At 38.0% G+C, this 18,331-nt stretch overlaps 3 protein-coding genes across 3 annotated transcripts; all 3 read right to left on the bottom strand.

Annotated features, from left to right (window-relative positions):
- Positions 1 to 418: 418 nt before the first annotated feature.
- On the bottom strand, positions 419 to 2,965 carry LOC137748058 (subtilisin-like protease SBT4.9). Its single transcript, XM_068488157.1, has 2 exons — positions 2,744 to 2,965; positions 419 to 2,407 (listed from the first exon to the last, which is right to left on the bottom strand). Exons 1-2 carry the CDS (start codon positions 2,963 to 2,965, stop codon positions 419 to 421), a joined length of 2,211 nt encoding a protein of 736 aa, XP_068344258.1.
- A 1,381-nt stretch (positions 2,966 to 4,346) lies between these two features.
- On the bottom strand, positions 4,347 to 7,159 carry LOC137748966 (accelerated cell death 11-like). Its single transcript, XM_068489151.1, has 4 exons — positions 6,932 to 7,159; positions 5,692 to 5,864; positions 4,894 to 5,039; positions 4,347 to 4,610 (listed from the first exon to the last, which is right to left on the bottom strand). The coding sequence occupies exons 1-4, from the start codon at positions 7,133 to 7,135 to the stop codon at positions 4,492 to 4,494; spliced, it is 642 nt and encodes a 213-aa protein (XP_068345252.1). The 5' UTR covers positions 7,136 to 7,159; the 3' UTR covers positions 4,347 to 4,491.
- A 2,093-nt stretch (positions 7,160 to 9,252) lies between these two features.
- LOC137748057 (subtilisin-like protease SBT4.6) lies at positions 9,253 to 11,442 on the bottom strand. Its single transcript, XM_068488156.1, has one exon. The coding sequence runs from the start codon at positions 11,440 to 11,442 to the stop codon at positions 9,253 to 9,255; it is 2,190 nt and encodes a 729-aa protein (XP_068344257.1).
- Between the last annotated feature and the right edge of the window lie 6,889 nt (positions 11,443 to 18,331).

Raw genomic sequence — 18,331 nt, 5'->3', positions numbered from 1 at the left:
ATTGTGTAAAATCTGATAAATAAAGCGTATGTATACTTTTCATGTCATATTTGTTCAACTAAAAATTATTGGTTGGTATAATGACGGTGAGGAAGAGGGTGAAATGCCTTAATGAGTTTTTTCAGTCCCAAAAAAGGTAGATGCAATAACGAAACCACCAGCTAGTTCTTTTTTGAAAAAGCTAAAAAAAAAAAAAAAAAAATATTGGCCACACATTAACAAACAACCGTTAAAAGGTTCGGTTTCTTTCTTTGAAAATTATAGGAAAATAATAAATTACAAACAGATTTTCAAGACACAGTGTTCAAAAGTGTGGCTATATTTATTACAACTAAACTAGAATGGAGAACATGGAAAGATATATAATCAGAAAATACGTTTTATTTGCAGCAATGAAGCCCCATTGATGAACTCCTGATCAAACGAGGACGAGTCTTAGAAGAATTGGACTTCGAACGCTGTGAGTACCATCCGTCCACACCAACGACGCAGATACATACGTACGTGATGGTATATCTCTTCCGGAAACTGTCACATTGAAGGTCTTTTTCTCATTCAAAGACTTGAAGGAAAGAACTTGAGGCACCACCTTGATGTTAACTCCCGGCTTCGAGATGGTCTTTGCCTTGTATGTAGAGTTTGCAAGGCCAACATTTTTAACTGTTCTTTGAAACTGAATCGAAAACGAAGACTCTGTTACAACTTTACCAGCCAGTGAAGGGTAGTTGAGATCCTTGGCCCATTTTTTGCCAGTCCTTGCAGGGCAAGGGCGTTTGTCTCCGGAAATAAGTCGAACTTTGGACTCATCCAAGATCGAACAGAGCAACTTAATGTAATCATCCTTAGAAGTTTCGTACACAAGGCCCGGATTTAAAGCTTTTAGAGGATTGATATGCCCAGAACCATATGAAAATACACCGGGCCAGTAGGAACCGTCGGTGCTATTCGCAGGCCCAGCCGTAGTCATGATAGATGATTTGATGGCAGCTGGAGACCAGTTGGGGTGGAATGTCTTGATATACGCAGCGACACCAGCAGCATGTGGGCAAGACATGGAGGTTCCAGATAGGAAACTGTATTTCACATGCCTCCGGTCTTCAACACTCTCTGTGAGAGGAGCAACAGGTGAATATGCAGCCAAAATATCAACCCCCGGGGCAGTTATGTCCGGCTTGATAATTTCAGGTAAAATAAAATTAGGCCCCCGAGAAGAGAAGGAAGCAACAGTAGGTGCGGCAAGATCTTTTATGACTTCACTTTTTAGTAGTTTTGCTCGTGGTTTGCCTGTGGAGTTGACGTAGGACGAGTTGACGTAGGACTTGACAACGTCAAAATCTTTGCTGCTAAAACTTGCTGCAGGTAGTGGGACAATGCCAGAAACATCAGGGATGATACTCTCACTTAGTGCACCTATTGCGCCGACTCGACGGACCTCGATACTACCAAAAGCCCAACGACATACCACAATCTTTCCCTTAACTAAATTAGGATCTAGGCAACCTGCATCACAATCCCCGCATTCACTTGACGCATCTTTGGCTTCCATCAACGGAAAACTTGTTCCTTTTAATTCAAAAGCGTTCAAAGAATTCCCGACAAGCGTCCTTCCGTTTCCAAGAACCACCTTGTCAATGATGCGACGATCTGTGCTACTTGCTGCAACTGTAAGAATCCATGGTGCTACACTTGATACAGAGCCCTCATAAGGGCCACTATTACCTGCAGACTGTGAGGTTAGTATGCCTTTCTCCAGTGCATGGAAAGCACCGATTGCTATAGCATCCCGATCGAAAGGAGCTGCACTTGTGCTTCCAATTGAAATTGTAATGATGTCAACTCCATCAGCAATAGCATCATCAAAAGCAGCCAATATCTTGTTTGTAGCGCACACTTTAGAACCGCAAACTTTATATGTAGCAATTCTCGCGGAGGGAACGCCTCCTGTTGCAGTCCCCTGAGCTAGTCCGTAAAAGCTCACACCCTTTACGGGATTTCCTGCTGCGGTTGAGGCAGTATGAGTTCCATGACCAACATCATCTCTAGCTGAGGAACCAACGTAAAACCGAGCTCCAATGATCTTCTTGTTGCAAGTGAAATTTTTGCCTCCTTTGCAAACTCCTTTCCACTTCTTTGGAGCTGGACCAAAACCTTCATCGCTAAAACTTTCGGATTCAGGCCATATCCCAGTATCGATGACACCAACAATAACATTGCTCTCAACAGTAGGATTTCGTTTGAGCTTCTCGTTGAAACCCAAGAATTCCCAAGATCTTGTTGTTTGGAGTTTGTAAGATGTGCTCGGAAACACAGAGACAACTTCCTTCATCTTAGCAAGCATTTCTCTTTCTCGGTCAGTGAGCTTTGCCGCGAATCCGTTGAAGCTTCTTTTATAGCTTCTTACTAAGGGCTGGTTTGATATTGCCGTGCTTTGAAAAAAAGCTGCTTCTGCTGTGCTGTGAGAATAAGCAGCTGTGAAATAAAGCAGCAGAGTGTTTGGTAAACTTTTTTGTAAAAGTGTTTTTGAAAAAAAAAAAGCAGTATTAGAATGTTTGGTAAACTTTTATGTAAAACAGATGTGAAAAAAAGCCAGTTTTTCAAAGCTAGGTTTTGCAGCTTCTTGTTTTTGGCTTTTTTTCATCCAAAACTGTGAAAAAAAAGCTGAAGCTGAGTGTTTACCAAACACAAAAACAGCTTCCAGCTTTTTTTTATAGCAGCTTTTTTCAGAATCACCTCAGTACCAAACCAAGTCTAAGAGGTTCGAAGCAGAGCTACTCTCGATAACCCTTTCGAGAATACCAATGTGATGAGACAATGGCGAGAACACATCATCCTTAGGAAGTGATCCTAAGTATACAATATATGTCTTTCTATCTCCATGATTGACGGCTTCACACGGTAAGCTCACGAGGAGTATGAAAATAATGGACATAGCATAAGAAACCAGGAGATCTCCGTGCTTTGCCATTGTTTTGTTTCGATGCTGAAGATCGTAACAACTGACGAGTCTTATGTATTAGGATGAAGGTCAACAAAAATCTTATCTTCATTGGTATCCAGATTTTCTTTCCTTTAAGGATGAATATTTTTCAAACGATTTTATTCCTGGGCCACAATTTTCATGGCATGAAATTAATTTCTTTCCATGCAGGATGAACGAATTCCAAATGTTTAATGCATTTAATTAAGCTTCTATGCAATTTTGATTTGTCAACTATGACCAAGAAGAAAGTCAGATTCAACCAATTCTTCGAAATGTTTCATTTTATTCTTGTTTTCAAAAGCCGTATCAATGAATAAATATTCCATTTCAATTCCATTTTAATTAGAATCACATATGATCATATCGCAGGCTTCCAACATGAACAAACTTATCTAAATTGGAGCTGTATGAATTCACGCTCCTCCAAATCCTGTCTTATTGATTGTCAAGATCCCTTGTACTTGTGATGCTAATATTTTCTTATGGATAATGCTAGGATGACCAAATTTATAAACAAAATTTGCAAACCAAATGATGTGTCACCAATAGGAAATAAGCACCTTAATCAACACTAAAGTAATATTTCAATCATCAACACTAAAGTAATATTCCAATCATCAACATCCACATCATTTGCTTTACAAAATTGAGGGTCTTAACAAAACACTCCTGCTACTATTAACTTTTAACATTAAAGACATTTTTACTTTAAAAAATCATTTTTGATACTATTTACTTACAACACCTTTTGTCCCTTTGGGTAAAACTTAAAAATTTTCAAATCTTTTTTCATCAGTTTTCCTTACAAAAATTTGGTCTCCCTACCTTTTTTTTATTTTTTTTATTTTTTTATATATACTAGAAACTTCATCATTCCCGCAAACATGGTCATAGTGACTAGAGCAGGTGTACCATAAACGACTGTTGGTAGTCGAGATCAAATGATCTTGCCATAAAATCACACGGGTGCGACGAAAAGGATGGAGAGATCGAGGCAATGGGTGAAAGACATCCAAACAATGTCGCGTCGATCTCTGCTGGGTTCTCGGCCTAGGTGTCGCCTAGGTGCTAGGAGGTAGAATGACACCGCAGTTTAGGCCAAAAAGATCAAATGATATTGCCGTAAAATCTCATAGGTGCGATGAAAAGGACGAAGAGATCAAGGTACGGGATGTCGTTCTGATCTCTGCTGGGTTCTCGGACTTTGGCTCGGCTCGGCTTAATTGCACAAGCTCAAGCGGTGGGGTTTAGTAGCTTACTAGTGGCGCATCTTTTGAGTTTTTACCACGCTTCAAACTCTCCAGACCTTCTAGTTCAAAAAAGTTTACCAACAGTACAGGAAGCATAGAATAGCAGGCAATGGAAAAAGGAAAATTATCGTAACTATAACCAAATCGAATAACAATACTTATAAGGTTCACACTGATATTCGATCATAGTATACATATGAAACACGGAAATCAAAGCACATTTGTAAAAATGCATGCGTACGTGTGAAAGATGGAAATCAATCAAATCAAGCGTAGAAACTCTTGAGCTGACTCCCTTGAATGGAATAAGTTGTCCATGTAGCGTATTAGAAGATCCAGTGCAGTAACTGTCCTTTGCATCAAAACAAAAGTCGATGCCTCTGATAAAATAGAATACCAAACAAACTGTGTAACCATCAAATCCAACCCTAAAATACCCATGTACATATAGCATTCATAGTAAATTCATGTTAATTATATATGCTCAATATCTGAACGTAAGAACCTGCAACCGGCCACGGTAGCTACCGCTACCATGAGCAGTCAAACCTATCAATCCCAAATCTCTAGCCTAATGTCAATAGATATGAGCTAGTCTGCTAGAAGCCTGGTTTGGAAGCAGATAATATGACAATGATGAGTTACATACAAGAATAGTCTTACCATCTAATTTTAGCCTTTTCAAGAACAGTGACTTTGTAGGAAGGGTGTGCAGTGCTCCCGCAACAGCCTTTCTGGTGGCCCATCCGTGGTAGGGGTAAAAAACTTGTTTATATGCTGTCTTAACCGGATCCATGATTGAATTTCCGCTGCCCACGTAAAAAAGAAATTCAAGTTATAAGTAATTGAATCTGTGATAGTAAAATAACAGCTAGCTGCAAAATTATAGAGACATACAAAAATTAGAGATAGCAGTCATTGATTTAGGGTTTGCTCTTTTGTGAATAATTAATTCAAAGATTAGTCAATAAATAATTATGTGCCTTAAGTAGAATATTTAAGTCATGGTATAATGGATATCACGAGTTTAGAACGAGGAGTTTATGAGCTCGTTTGGAAGTAATTTTAAAATGACTAAAAATGAGTTTGTTGAGAGTACTTTTGAAACCAATCCTTAGTAAAAATACAAGTAAATCCCGAAAATGCATTTGAAGTGCTCCCTACAAATATCACCTAATTGATACTTCTTGCAAAAAGCACTTTAAGTGCTCTTGAAACCCAAAAAAACTTTCATTAAAAGTGCTTTTAGTCATTTTAAAAACACTTAATTAATATTAAATATTAAAAAAAATTCATGATGAACAGAAATATAAATTAAGTGGATATGAGAAATAGAACATATGAGTGGACATAGAAGCACACTTAAGATGAAAGTGCATTTGCAAACGAAAATTATTTTAGACATGTTAACGAAATAGTGAATTCAGAGAAGATCGAGGCTAGGTTTGAGATAAGTAAAACCTTGAGGCCATAGTTTGCTCGAATATTATCTTAAACATCTCAAGTGAACGTTTCACTCTGATGAGAATTCTCGAACCACTACTATGGCGCTTAATGGTATTCTGTTGTATTTCCCGGTCAAGCAAATCTTCTAGGGTATTAACTGACATTCCTGCCTTTTCAATTTCACTAACCTGGCAACCACCACATTAACCAAAATTTAATTAGAAAAAAAAAAAAAAAAAAAAAACCAAAGAAACACTCACATCAAAGGGAAGTATATATGAACAAAATCAAAAGAAAAATATAAATAATTAAGATCATCTTTGAAATATGTAAAATGTCTTAGAATGTGTATTATGTAACTTAAAAATATATTTGAAATTCAGTGCAGCTGAATTTCAATATCAAAATTACTCACCCTCACCAGAAGATGTAAAAAAAAAAAAAAAAGTAATTTTTAGATCTCATGCATAAGAATAATAAGAAATATTTAGGAAGTTATATAATTGAGTTTTTTATTTAGTATTTTTGCCTTCCTTTTATTATTTTAACGCAATGAATAAAATATTCATCACATTAAATTTAAAAAAAAAAAATCAATAACAAAAAAAGTTAGATGCATTTCATTTTCATCATGAAATTTATATTCTCCTACTACAGCAAAACATGTCTAGAGTTATAAAATGTTCATTTACATTCTCAATTTTACATCCTTGCACAGGAAGTTGCTCTAAGAAATTAAATTAGCTGAAACCATTAAATCAGCATGTGGTTCAATATCTTAGTGTATATGGTGTTAGGTTTCCACCCATTCTCTCCCTCTCCTAAATTATTGTAATAGTTTAAAACCCTCTCCCTCCCATTAATAATAATAATTTTTTATAAAAAGAAAATCCATTAAATCAAAAGGAAATATGAGCAAATCAATTATATAGTTGAGGAACACTTAATAAACAATAAGGATGTATATAAAATAAAATTTGGTCCCCTTTTATTGTCGTTATAGTATCTTCTAATTTTATTATTTATTTAAAAATGAGTAACTGATTTAATCATGCGTATATTTCCCATGACTGAAATGCACCAAAGAAATCAAAGCACTCATCAATCACAATCCACCGAACCCTAAAGAACACCCAAGTTTTACATCAAACTTTTGAAATTTAATTCAAATGTAGAAGACAATGACAAGTTTGCAACCTAAATATCTCCATCACCAAAAAGCATCAAACTCTCAAGTTTAAGAGATGAATAATACCATATCAGAGTACTCTATGTCGGCGAACTTCATAGCGACGCCTAAGTGTCGAATGAGAGGAGAAACGAGACGACAGGCTTGGGTGAACTTGCCAATTTCCATGGTGATCGGTGCCGGAGAGTTCAGCTGAGCGGCCAGTTGTTCGAACTCATCTGCCAGCCTTGTCAGAATTCTCTCATCTTTCCTTTTCACTACCGTTGCCATTCTATAGCTTCTTTTCACCAAGTCTCTGCCCCTCTCTCAGACACTTTTATTTTATAGGAATTTGGAAAACTAACCAAAATTTGGACCCCAAATAAAATTATAGCCACCACTTTAAAACCTTAAATTTATGATAATTATAATTAAAAGTTGATACGAAAATATTAATATACCCTTAATCACTAAATTCTACTCTTTTTCTAAAATTATAGCTCGAAAACGGCATAAATTTTAGGAATATATGCTCCTCATATTCTCTTCTTCAAAGAAATTCCTCGTGTCCTTATTTGCAGTGGCTATCCAAAAGAGGAGCCTGGTGCAAATGTTTGCAGGGTTTCTCCATCCTCAGTTAAAATCAAATTAACTTGCCGAAAAGAGAAGTACCTTCTTCATCCGGGTTTTGATTTCGGATTTCCGGGATTTGTTGTAAGTCCTCCTCTTTTCGGCCTGCCGAGCTCTCTTCACAGCAGAGTCGGGCTTCTTCGTGGCGACCTCACAAACAACGGAATGTCGAACCGGCCTCTGAAGTGCGCTCACAGCCACATACCTTGAAAATAGTCAAGAACCTGCACCAACGATTAAAAACAGACGAACACAACATGATTGAAGAACACTGATCGGATTTGGAAACGATCTAATGTTGGGAAAACCGTATAGAAGTTACCTGAGGCACTGAGGAATCGTTTTTTACCAGCTTCGACACGGCCTTCGCCAGAATCGTAGCAAAAAAATTCGGAAAGCGGAGGAACGTAACAGGAATGTACTGCCGAGAAAAGGGAGAGATGGGGGGATTTGATGAAGGGAAAGAAAGGGGCATGGAAACAGATGGAAAAGCAGTCGAAGCAATCCACGATGATCAACGCGTGTGCGCCTTCACTGTGCAAAGCGGCGATATTTTTCAAAATATCTCACTATACACTTCAAACCTTTTATATTAAAAAAAAAATACACTTATGAAAAATGTAGAATAAGATTTTTTGGCATGTGCGCCCTTCTACTGTGCAAAGCAGTGATATTTTTTCAAAATATTTCATTCTACACTTCAAACTTTCTATATTAGAAAAGAAAAATACACTTATGAAGAATGTAGAATGAGATTTTTTAACGTATGCACCCTTCCACTGTGCAAAGCGGTAACATTTTTCAAAATATCTCATTCTACACTTTAAAATTTTTATATTAGAAAAGAAAAATACACTTATGAAGGATGTAGAATGAGATTTTAGAAGTGCCAATAATATTTCCCTTTCGTAAACAAATTAAAATTTCCAATCTGAACGGCAGTGAAGAGGCTGTGGCAATTTTGTAAATAACTCAATATCTACCCCAAGTCAGTGTTCATTTGAACAGTGCAATTGGAATCCATACTTTAGACTTAAGTAATGGCACGGCACACATGTTGACAGTGCTTTAAAAATAAGTAACGCTAATTACATCAAATTTATAGATCAAATATGCAAATCAAATAATATGTTGTCAATAACAAATAAGCGCGTTAATCAACACTTAAGTTTTTCCAAATGGAATGTCATTTATTTTAAAACTAAAAAATATATAATACAAATTTCTTTTCACAGAGTATAAGGTCCCAAACTCCTTTTACTTGTATCATTCAAGAACGCTTGGTATGTTCATAATTATTTGTCGATTTTCCATAACACTCATGCCTAGTTCAGGGAACAACCCGACAAATATGTCTTTTAGTTAAGAATTATTTGCCGCACGTTAACAACCAACTTGGTTAAAAAGTGCTGGGGGCTCCATGTTTGCTCTAGTGCTATAGTTTTTGCAGCAAGAGCAATCTGTTTGCCCTACATATCAATTTTGATATATGCCTGAGGCCTCATTCTGTAGTGCGACCCTCGATTCAGTTTTTATTAGTTCTATATTAGGAAGAAGTTGTATTAGGTTGATGTTGTGGATAATGGGGCTGGACTTGATCTTGTCGTGAGATCTTTGCATTAAAACAAGAAGCTCCACAAATAAGAAATGCTTCGCATAAATTAATAAAATGTGGTGAGATACTTGCATGTAAGGGAAAATGTGATGCTGAAAATTTAGTAGAATATGAAGCCCCATTATTTTCAGTAGAGTATGAAGCCCCATTGATGAACTCGTGATCAAGAGCTATAGTTGGTGGCGCTTACAAGAATTGGACTTCGAACGCTGTGAGTACCATCCGTCCACACCAACGACGCAGATACACGCGTAAGTAATGGTATACTTCTTCCGAAAACTGTCAGATTGAAGGTCTTTTTCTCATTCAAAGACTTGAAGGAAAGAACTTGAGGCACCACCTTTATGTTAATTCCTGGCTTTGAGATGGTCTTTGCCTTGTAAATGGAGTTTGCATGGCCAACATTTTTAACTGTTCTTTGAAACTGAATCGAAAACGAAGTCTCTGCAAGAATGTTAACAGCCATTGAAGGGTAGTTGAGATCCTTGGCCGATATTTTGTCATTCTTTGCAGGGCAAGGGCGTTTGTCTCCAGAAATAAGTCGAACTTTGGACTCGTCCAAGATCGAGCAGAGCAACTTAATGTAATCATCCTTAGAAGTTTCATACACAAGGCCCGGATTTAAAGCTTTTAGAGGATTGATCTGCCCAGAACCATACGAAAATACACCGGGCGTGTAGGAATCGTCAGTGCCATTCGCAGGCCCAGCCGTAGTCATGATAGATGATTTGATGGCAGCTGGAGACCAGTTGGGGTGGAATGTTTTGATATACGCAGCGACACCAGCAGCATGCGGGCAAGCCATGGAAGTTCCAGATAGGAAACTGTATTTCACGTGCCTCCGGTCTTCAAAGCTCTCTGTGACAGGAGCAACAGGTGAATATGCAGCCAAAATATCAACCCCCGGGGCAGTTATGTCCGGCTTGATAATCTCAAATAAAATACGATTGGGCCCCCGTGAAGAGAAGGAAGCGACAGCAGGTGCGGCAAGATCTTTTATGACTTCACTTTTTAGTAGTTTCGCTCGAGGTTTGCCTGTGGAGTTGACGTAGGACTTGACAACGTCAAAATCCTTGCTTCTAAAACATGCTGCAGGTAGTGGGACAATGGGAGAAACATCGGGTATGGTACTGTCAGTTACTGCACCTATTGCTCCAACTCGACGAGCCTCGATAATGCCTATAGGCCAACGACGTACCACAATCTTTCCCTTAACTAAGTTAGGGTCTAGGCAACCTTCATCACAATCGCCGCATTCACTCGACGCGTCTTTGCCTTCTATCAAGGGAAAACTTGTTCCATTTAAATCAAAAGCGTTCACAGAATTCCCGACAAGTGTCCTTCCGTTTCCAAGAACAACCTTGTCAATGATGTGACGGTCTATGCTACTTGCTGCAACTGTAAGAATCCATGGTGCTACACTTGATACAGTACCCATATAAGGGCCGTCGTTCCCTGCAGACTGAGAGGTTAGTATCCCTTTCTCCAGTGCATGAAAAGCACCGATTGCTATAGGATCCTGATCGAAAGGGACTACAATTGAGTCTCCAATTGAAATTGTGATGATGTCAACTCCATCAGCAATTGCATCATCAAAAGCAGCCAATATCTTGTCTGTAGCACACTCGTTAGAACCGCAAACTTTATATTCAGCAATTCTCGCAGAGGGAACGCCTCCTGTTGCAGTTCCGTGCGCCAGTCCGTAAAAGCTCACACCCTTTACGGGAATTCCTGCTACGGTTGAGGCAGTATGACTTCCATGACCAATCTCATCTCTAGCTGAGGAACCAACGTAAAACCGAGCTCCAATGATCTTCTTGTTGCAAGTGAAATTTTTGCCTCCTTTGCAAACTCCTTTCCACTTCTTTGGAGCTGGACCAAAACCTTCATCGCTAAAACTTTCCGATTCAGGCCATATCCCAGTATCGATGACACCAACAATAACATTGCTCTCGACAGTAGGATTACGCTTGAGTTTCTCATTGAAACCCAAAAACTCCCAAGATCTTGTTGTTTGGAGTTTGTAAATTGTGCTCGGAAACACAGAGACAACTTCCTTCATCTTAGCAAGCCTTTCTCTTTCTCGGTCGGTGAGCTTTGCAGCGAATCCGTTGAAGCTTCTTTTGTAGCTTCTTACCAATAGATTCGAAGCAGAGCTACTATCGGTAACCCTTTCGAGAATACCAATGTGATGAGACAATGGCGAGAACACGTCATCCTTAGGAAGTGATCCCAAGTACACAATATATGTCTTTCTATCGCCATGATCGACGGCTTCACACGGTAAGCTCACGACGAGTATGAAAATAATGGACAAAGCATAAGAAACCAGGAGATCTCCGCGCTTTGCCATTGTTTTGTTTTGATGCTGAAGATCGTAACCACTGGCCAGTCTTTTATATTTGGATGAAGGACAACAAGAATCTTATTCTCTGATATCCAGACGATTTTATCCCTTGACCACAATTTCCATGGCATGAAATTTAATTTCTTTCCATGCAGGATGAACAATTCCAAATGTTTAAATTTGGAATAAGATCCTATCCAATTTTGATTTGTCAACTAACTATGACCAAGAAGAAAATCAGATTCAACCAATTCTTCGAAATCATTTTCATTTTATTCTTTTTTTTCAAAAGCCACAAATCAATGAATAAATATTCCATTTTAATTAGAATCACATATGAACAAACTTATCTGAATTGGAGCTGTACGAATTCACGCTCATCCAAATCATAAGGTAGGCTGTCAACATGATCTGTGTAATTTGTTATGATATTATTTCCTTATATCCGAAATTGCATCGTTCCGGCAAAAATGGTCAGATTGATTTAAACATATGTACTCTCCCTATATATGCATACAAGTTCAAATTTCTCGCCCCAACATTCCCCGCTTCTATACATGCAATTATTTTTTCACTAGCAACCTTAAACATTGAAATTTAATCAAAGGGTTAATCTCAGTTTACTACCCTAAAGTTTCTTGGTTTTCAACATTTAGTACATGAAGTTGTTTTCGTCCCAATTTGATACCTAAAGTCATAATTATGAGACACTTTCATACATCCGTTGAGTTTTCCGTCAAAACCTCCGTTAGCTGATGACGTGGCACCCGCGTGGACAGTGTTTGGGACGCCACGTGTCATTATGGGCCCATGTAAATATTAAAAATTGAAAAAAAAAATTAAATTGTTTTCGTCCCAATTTGATTAGGACGCCACGTGTCATTATGGGTCCATGTAAATATTAAAAATTGAAAAAAAAATTAAATTGTTTTCGTCCCAATTTGATTAGGACGCCACATGTCATTATGGGCCCATGTAAATATTATCAGGCCCAAAAACATTTTTTTAAAAAAAAAAAAATTTAGGCTACTCCTCACCCCCACGACCCCTTCCTCCTTCCCTTATCTCCTTTCTCTCCTCTGCACCCACCTCTCCTACCTCACCTTACCCCTCACGTTAATCTCCTACCTCACCTCACCCTTCCCGGCAACCAATTGGGCAAATGCTTACTCGATGGTGCATCCCCAATTTGCTCGAAATTCGGGATCAATTTTCATTGCTTGATCACTAGAAATCGAGGCAACGGCTGTGCAAACGGGATCTCCTCAGCCGAACCTACATACTCCACAATGCCTCTTACAATCCCGAACTCTATAAGACAATGACCCATCTCTGCCGCACCCAAAAACCCTTGCGATGACTCCAAATCCTCCAGCACCCTAATAATATCAAACATATTGGACTTGGTTCTTCCCGCCAAATTGGCGTAAAAACTCGACATCTTCCTTAAGTCACAGAGGTATCGGATGGCAATGTTGGCCATGGCGTCCATCATAGACTTTTTGAAGCTCTGAAACCCAAAGCTCTCGTATATCTATGCCACCCCAACTGTCGACACTGCCCTGCCAAACTCATTGGCTCCTCCTCCAGCTGCTCTCCTCGGCACATCACTATTGGGTTGATTCATGTTTCTGCTACTGTCTGCATCTCCATGGCTCATATTCAAACCCTCACATCACTCAGCTTTTTCTTCAGCTCTCATATTAATTGACCCGTGAGCGCATTCCGGCAAGAACCCACAAATTTCCCCTCCTTTTCCCTCATTTTCTCGGCAGTCAAACAGAAACTTATAAACAGTGTTCTAAAAAACACCCTAGGCGGCCGCCTAGGCAGTGCCTTGGAACCGAGGCGATTTTGTGCAAAACAGCTGGAAAAATCGGGGTGGCTTTAAGCGGCCGCCTAGGCGGCTGGGTGGGTTTTTTTTTTTTTTTTTTTCGTGAAATTTGTTTAAGTCTAAGTTCTAATTATAACTTGAAAATTTGTTAATTTTATAGAATAGGTGTGTTGTGTATCAACTTAAATTCCGATATGCTAAAGATAAGTAGCTTACATTACTAAATTCCCTTATTTTCCTCCTATTTTCCATTTTATGTTGTTTTAAATTGTGAACTTGTTGTACATGTGTCATCCTACAATACTCCTCACTATGGTTAAATGGCATAAATGCTTACTGTGTTTTTAAATTTTGGACTTGTTGGATACTCTTTTTGCATTTGATCATTCTTTTATTATCTTATCCATGGATTTCATACAAGTATAATTTTTTGTAAGTGTCAATATGCACTTATTTGCAAGATATACAAGAAATTTACCTAAATTCGCCTAGGCCTCCTAGGCAGGCCTGCCTAGCCGCCTAGGCGCTAGGCGCTAGCCTGCTGCCTGACTAGTGCCTAGCACTTTTTAGAACCTTGCATATAAAGGGGGAAAGAAAAATCGAGCTGGGCACTTAGAAACCCTAGAAAAAACCCAGAACACAAAACTCAAAGATATTCAAAAATTGAATAGGAGAGGTGTGTGCGGGGAGGGTGGGTGCAGAGGAGAGAAATGAGAGAAGGGAAGGAGGAAGGGGGTTGTGGGTGTAAGGAGCAGCCTAGAAAAAAATTAAAAAAAAAAAACAGTTTTTGGGCCTAATAGCTAGGGTTAGAAGATGAGATAAAAAAAGGAAGTTTTAACGAAAAGCTCACGGTATTGTTCACTTTAACGAAAAACCACATTTTTACACTAAAAAGTCAATCCCGATACTATTCACTTTACCCTTTATTTTGTCCTTATCATTAAAACTCAAAGTTTTCAAGCCCTTTTTTATTAGTTTTCTTATAACTACATTTTTTTTTTTTTAATATTTACATGGGCCCATAATGACACGTGACACCCAGTAATTGTCCACGTGGATGTCACGTCATCAGTTAACGGAGGTTCTGATGGAAAACTTAACGGATGTATAAAAGTGTTTCATAATTATGACTTTAGGTACCAAACTGGGACAAAAAAAAAACTTCATGTACCAAATGTTGAAAACCAAGAAACTTCAGAGAAGTAAACTAAGATTAACCCTTAATCCAAAGACGCATAACCCCTTACCTGCGAAACTTAACCCCCTGCCCTATATCAACGCCATTGCACATGATCCTTAGTTTTGTAAATAAACAAATGCTTTTCTTAATTTGTGCAATCATTTTGCAGTGAATCACCACATTTTTTACATAAGATTTGATATATGAAATTTGGCACAACATATAACTTGATTTATCAATTATTTAAACAAGTTATTATTATAGATTATCATTGATATGCCCATATATTAACCATAAATGACTCGACTGCATAAGGGATGAAATGATATTATCGTAAAATCGAACAGATGCGACGAAAATAATAGAGAGGTCAATGTATGGGGTATGTTTAGACCCAAACTAGACATTGGGCCTAGAGCGCAGCCTAAGCCTGTGTGAAGCCCCTGGAAGGCACTAGACCTTCGAAGCATGGAAAGCTGAAGACGGAAACTCAGCCCATAAATCAAGATATTAAGCAATGTGACAAGATTGGGTGGCAAACCTATGCAACCGGACATGCATAGGGCTTATTACGATAGGTTTTGTAGAGGGCAAAAACACATTTTTAAGGCTAAAACCTTGTAATTTCAAGGAGGTTGAGTGTGAAATCACCACTTGTCTATCATATCAAGCAGGGGGACTTAACTTAGAAGGAATGAGGTTGCTATAAAAGCTACAAAAGAACATGAAGAAAAGGACACTCAACTCATCTCTCAGAAAAACACTTAAAAGCTTTGTTATTTCCTTTACGTTCTATTTGCACCCCCATCCATTCACTTTAGTTATAACTTTGTTGTAGCCTTCCCGCATTATCGTTTTAAATTGTAGTCATTATTGAACTCTTTTCCATCCCAAAGATTACCCATATTCTTTAAATTTGTAGGAGTGCCCAAGAGGCAGGGACTTGAGCCCAACGACGTTTAGAACATGTCTGAACTCATTTGTTTACTTTCTGTTGCATAGTAGAATGATTTTGAAAATTTTTGGTGTTTTTATTCCCTAACTGTAACCACTTAGCTTTAGCATCTGATTTCCTGATTCCTTAGGGATTGAATGAGTTGTTTAGAAGTACTGTTCTAAAAATCCCCACCTAGGGCCTAGGTGCCAGGTTGTTGGCCGCCGCTTCAATTAATCCCTAGGCGTTTGAAAATCGTGAAAACGCGTCTAGACCTGCTTAGGCGCCTACCTAGCACACCTAGATCAGCATAGGCACCCGCCTACGTCATGATTCTCACATATACAGAAAATAGATAACTTTCCTTTTGCAATTTATTTTTTCAATAAAATGAAAGAGAATTGTTGAATACTCAAAGAAACACTTATTATATGTTTGTTCCTCTTGTTTTCAATATGTTTTAATACTATATAATTTATATGCTATTTTATTTGCAATCTATGTGTTCTTTGAAGTATAAATAGACATTTATTTATACGACATATAATAAATCTACTTAAATCCGCCTAGGCGCTAGGCCCCAGTCCATTGACCGACTAACACCTAGTATCTTTTAGAACCTTGTTTAGAAGTACTCTTTTCCTCCTCAGATGTTAAGGGTTAGGGTTGACAACCATTCTTTTAGATTTAGCATCAACCAAGTTATCCTGCAAGTTTCTTAATTTCAAAGTAATGTTCTAAACACTTGTTTGTTCCAAACACTAATCAAATACTTAAATGTACCAGCACAAACTCTGAATTGATCATTAGGATTGCCATCAAATGACAGACCAAAGCCTTTTTAACCGTATCTTGAAACTCAGAGTGTTGAAGCCACATAGCCTCAAACTTAAAAAGTGAACCTTCTTTTAGGGCAAGTTTTATACAAGGTTAAGCAAATAGGGTTGTGATCCGATCCAAAAATAGGGAGGTTATGCAAATTAAAATTAGGAAATAATTTAACCAACTAGGATTAACAAGAGATCTATCAAGTCTTTCAAAGATCACAATATGATTCTTATGACAATTAGACCAAGTAAAAGGGACATCAGAAGCATGCAAAGAAACAAAATTTTCATCTCTAAAAAAATTTGAAAAATCAATCATATAATTTGTTCACACTTTGAGTTCTGCCAATCTTTTCCTCTAAAGAAAATATTGCATTGAAGTCACCAATTAGCATCCAAGTTTGTCAATGGGAGTAAAAAAAGAATTCAAGCCACAATTGTAGTTATTTTAGTGGGTAAGAATAAACAAAAGTATCATACTGTTGTAAACAATGGGATTGTATGCCCACATGCCAATAGTATGTCTATCATAGGCCTAATAGTGTAGTTTTGTAAGCTTTCAATGAAGTTGCTCTATATATAGGGCACTACGAGTGATCAAAACACACAGTAAGAAAAGAAAAGTTGGAATAATATAAGTACCCTTCCATTTCTCTTTCATCTGCAATCATTTTGTGTTATAGTTACGAAACAAAATATGTGTGATATATTGCACCCGTTTCACCCTTGCACTTAGCAAATGTTATTTCTCTAACTTTTGCCTATTTATAACACGTTATCAGCACGACTATCTAACCATTTCTCATTTCCCTTCGCCAAAAGAAAAAAAAATGTTTCCTCCAAGGATTTTAGTATTCTTCTTCTTCATCTGCCTCACCTGCTGGATATACCCTCGCGAAGAACTGCTAGCTCTATGCCTGCTTTTAGTTCTCAACATAACAATTACTTATATCTTTGATTTCTTGTTTGGTGTAGTTCTTGATTACTAACCCAGTATTTATTTATGTTAATTTTACTGTGATTGAAGATGGTGCGGTATCATCGCCCATCTTGAACTGCAGGTTTAATTTTATTGCAATTTTAGGTGGTGTGGTATAATCGCCCACCCTGCCCTACATATTTAATTTTTTCTACTGCTTGAGTGTTGCGGAATAATTGCCCATCTTATGTTATTTTATTTCAATGAGAGGTGATGTACAATCGCCCTCCTCATTAATCATTTAAATCTCGATCCTGAAGTTTCAAGTGCTTATCATTTTGACCTGAAGATCAAAATGAAAAATTTGTAAGAACCAAAAGTTTTAACAATATATTCCTCCAGAATACGTATTATTGCAAGTTCTTACACACCTCATTTTTCTTTCAGAAAAGAAAATGGCGAACTTGGCAAAGCTTGATTTTGTTGCCCAGAATATTACTGAGAAGAACTACCTTACCTGGGTAATGGATGCCAAGATCCATCTGGAGGTAGGAAATCTTGGAGAAACCATAAAGGAGGATAACAGTGCATCCTCTCAAGATTAGGCGAAGGCCATGATCTTTATCCGTTGCCACCTTGATGAAGGACTGAATAACGAGTACCTCACGATTGAAGATCCATTAATTCTCTGGAAGGCACTGAAAAATAGATACAATCACCAGAAAATGGTTATTCTTCCAAGGGCTCGTTATGAGTGGACTCACCTAAGGATCCAGGATTTGAAGACAGTGGCTGAGTACAATTCTGCAATGTTCAAAATTAGCTCCCAGTTGAAGCTCTGTAGAGAAACAATCATTGAAAAAGATATGCTGGTAAAAACTTTCAGCACTTTTTATGCCTTCAACGTGCTCCTGCAGCAGTAGTATAGAGAAAAAGCCTTTACTGAGTACAACCAGCCGATATCTGTACTCCTTGTAGTTGAATAAAACAATAAGCTTCTAATGAAGAATCATCAGTCCCGACCTACTGGATCGGCACCATTACCAGATATGAATGACGTTTGCCTTGATGGGAATACCACATCTTCTCGTGGCAATAATTACAAATGAGGACGTGGCCACAAGCGAGGCTGCTGGAACGGGAAAGGCAAGAACGATAGTGTCCTGTTTCACAACTAGGCTCCAAGGCATAATTCAAGCCC

This window comes from Pyrus communis, chromosome 10 (genome assembly GCF_963583255.1).
Source record: "Pyrus communis chromosome 10, drPyrComm1.1, whole genome shotgun sequence".
Lineage (NCBI taxonomy): Eukaryota > Viridiplantae > Streptophyta > Magnoliopsida > Rosales > Rosaceae > Pyrus > Pyrus communis.
This window is presented reverse-complemented; position numbering and strand designations above follow the sequence as displayed.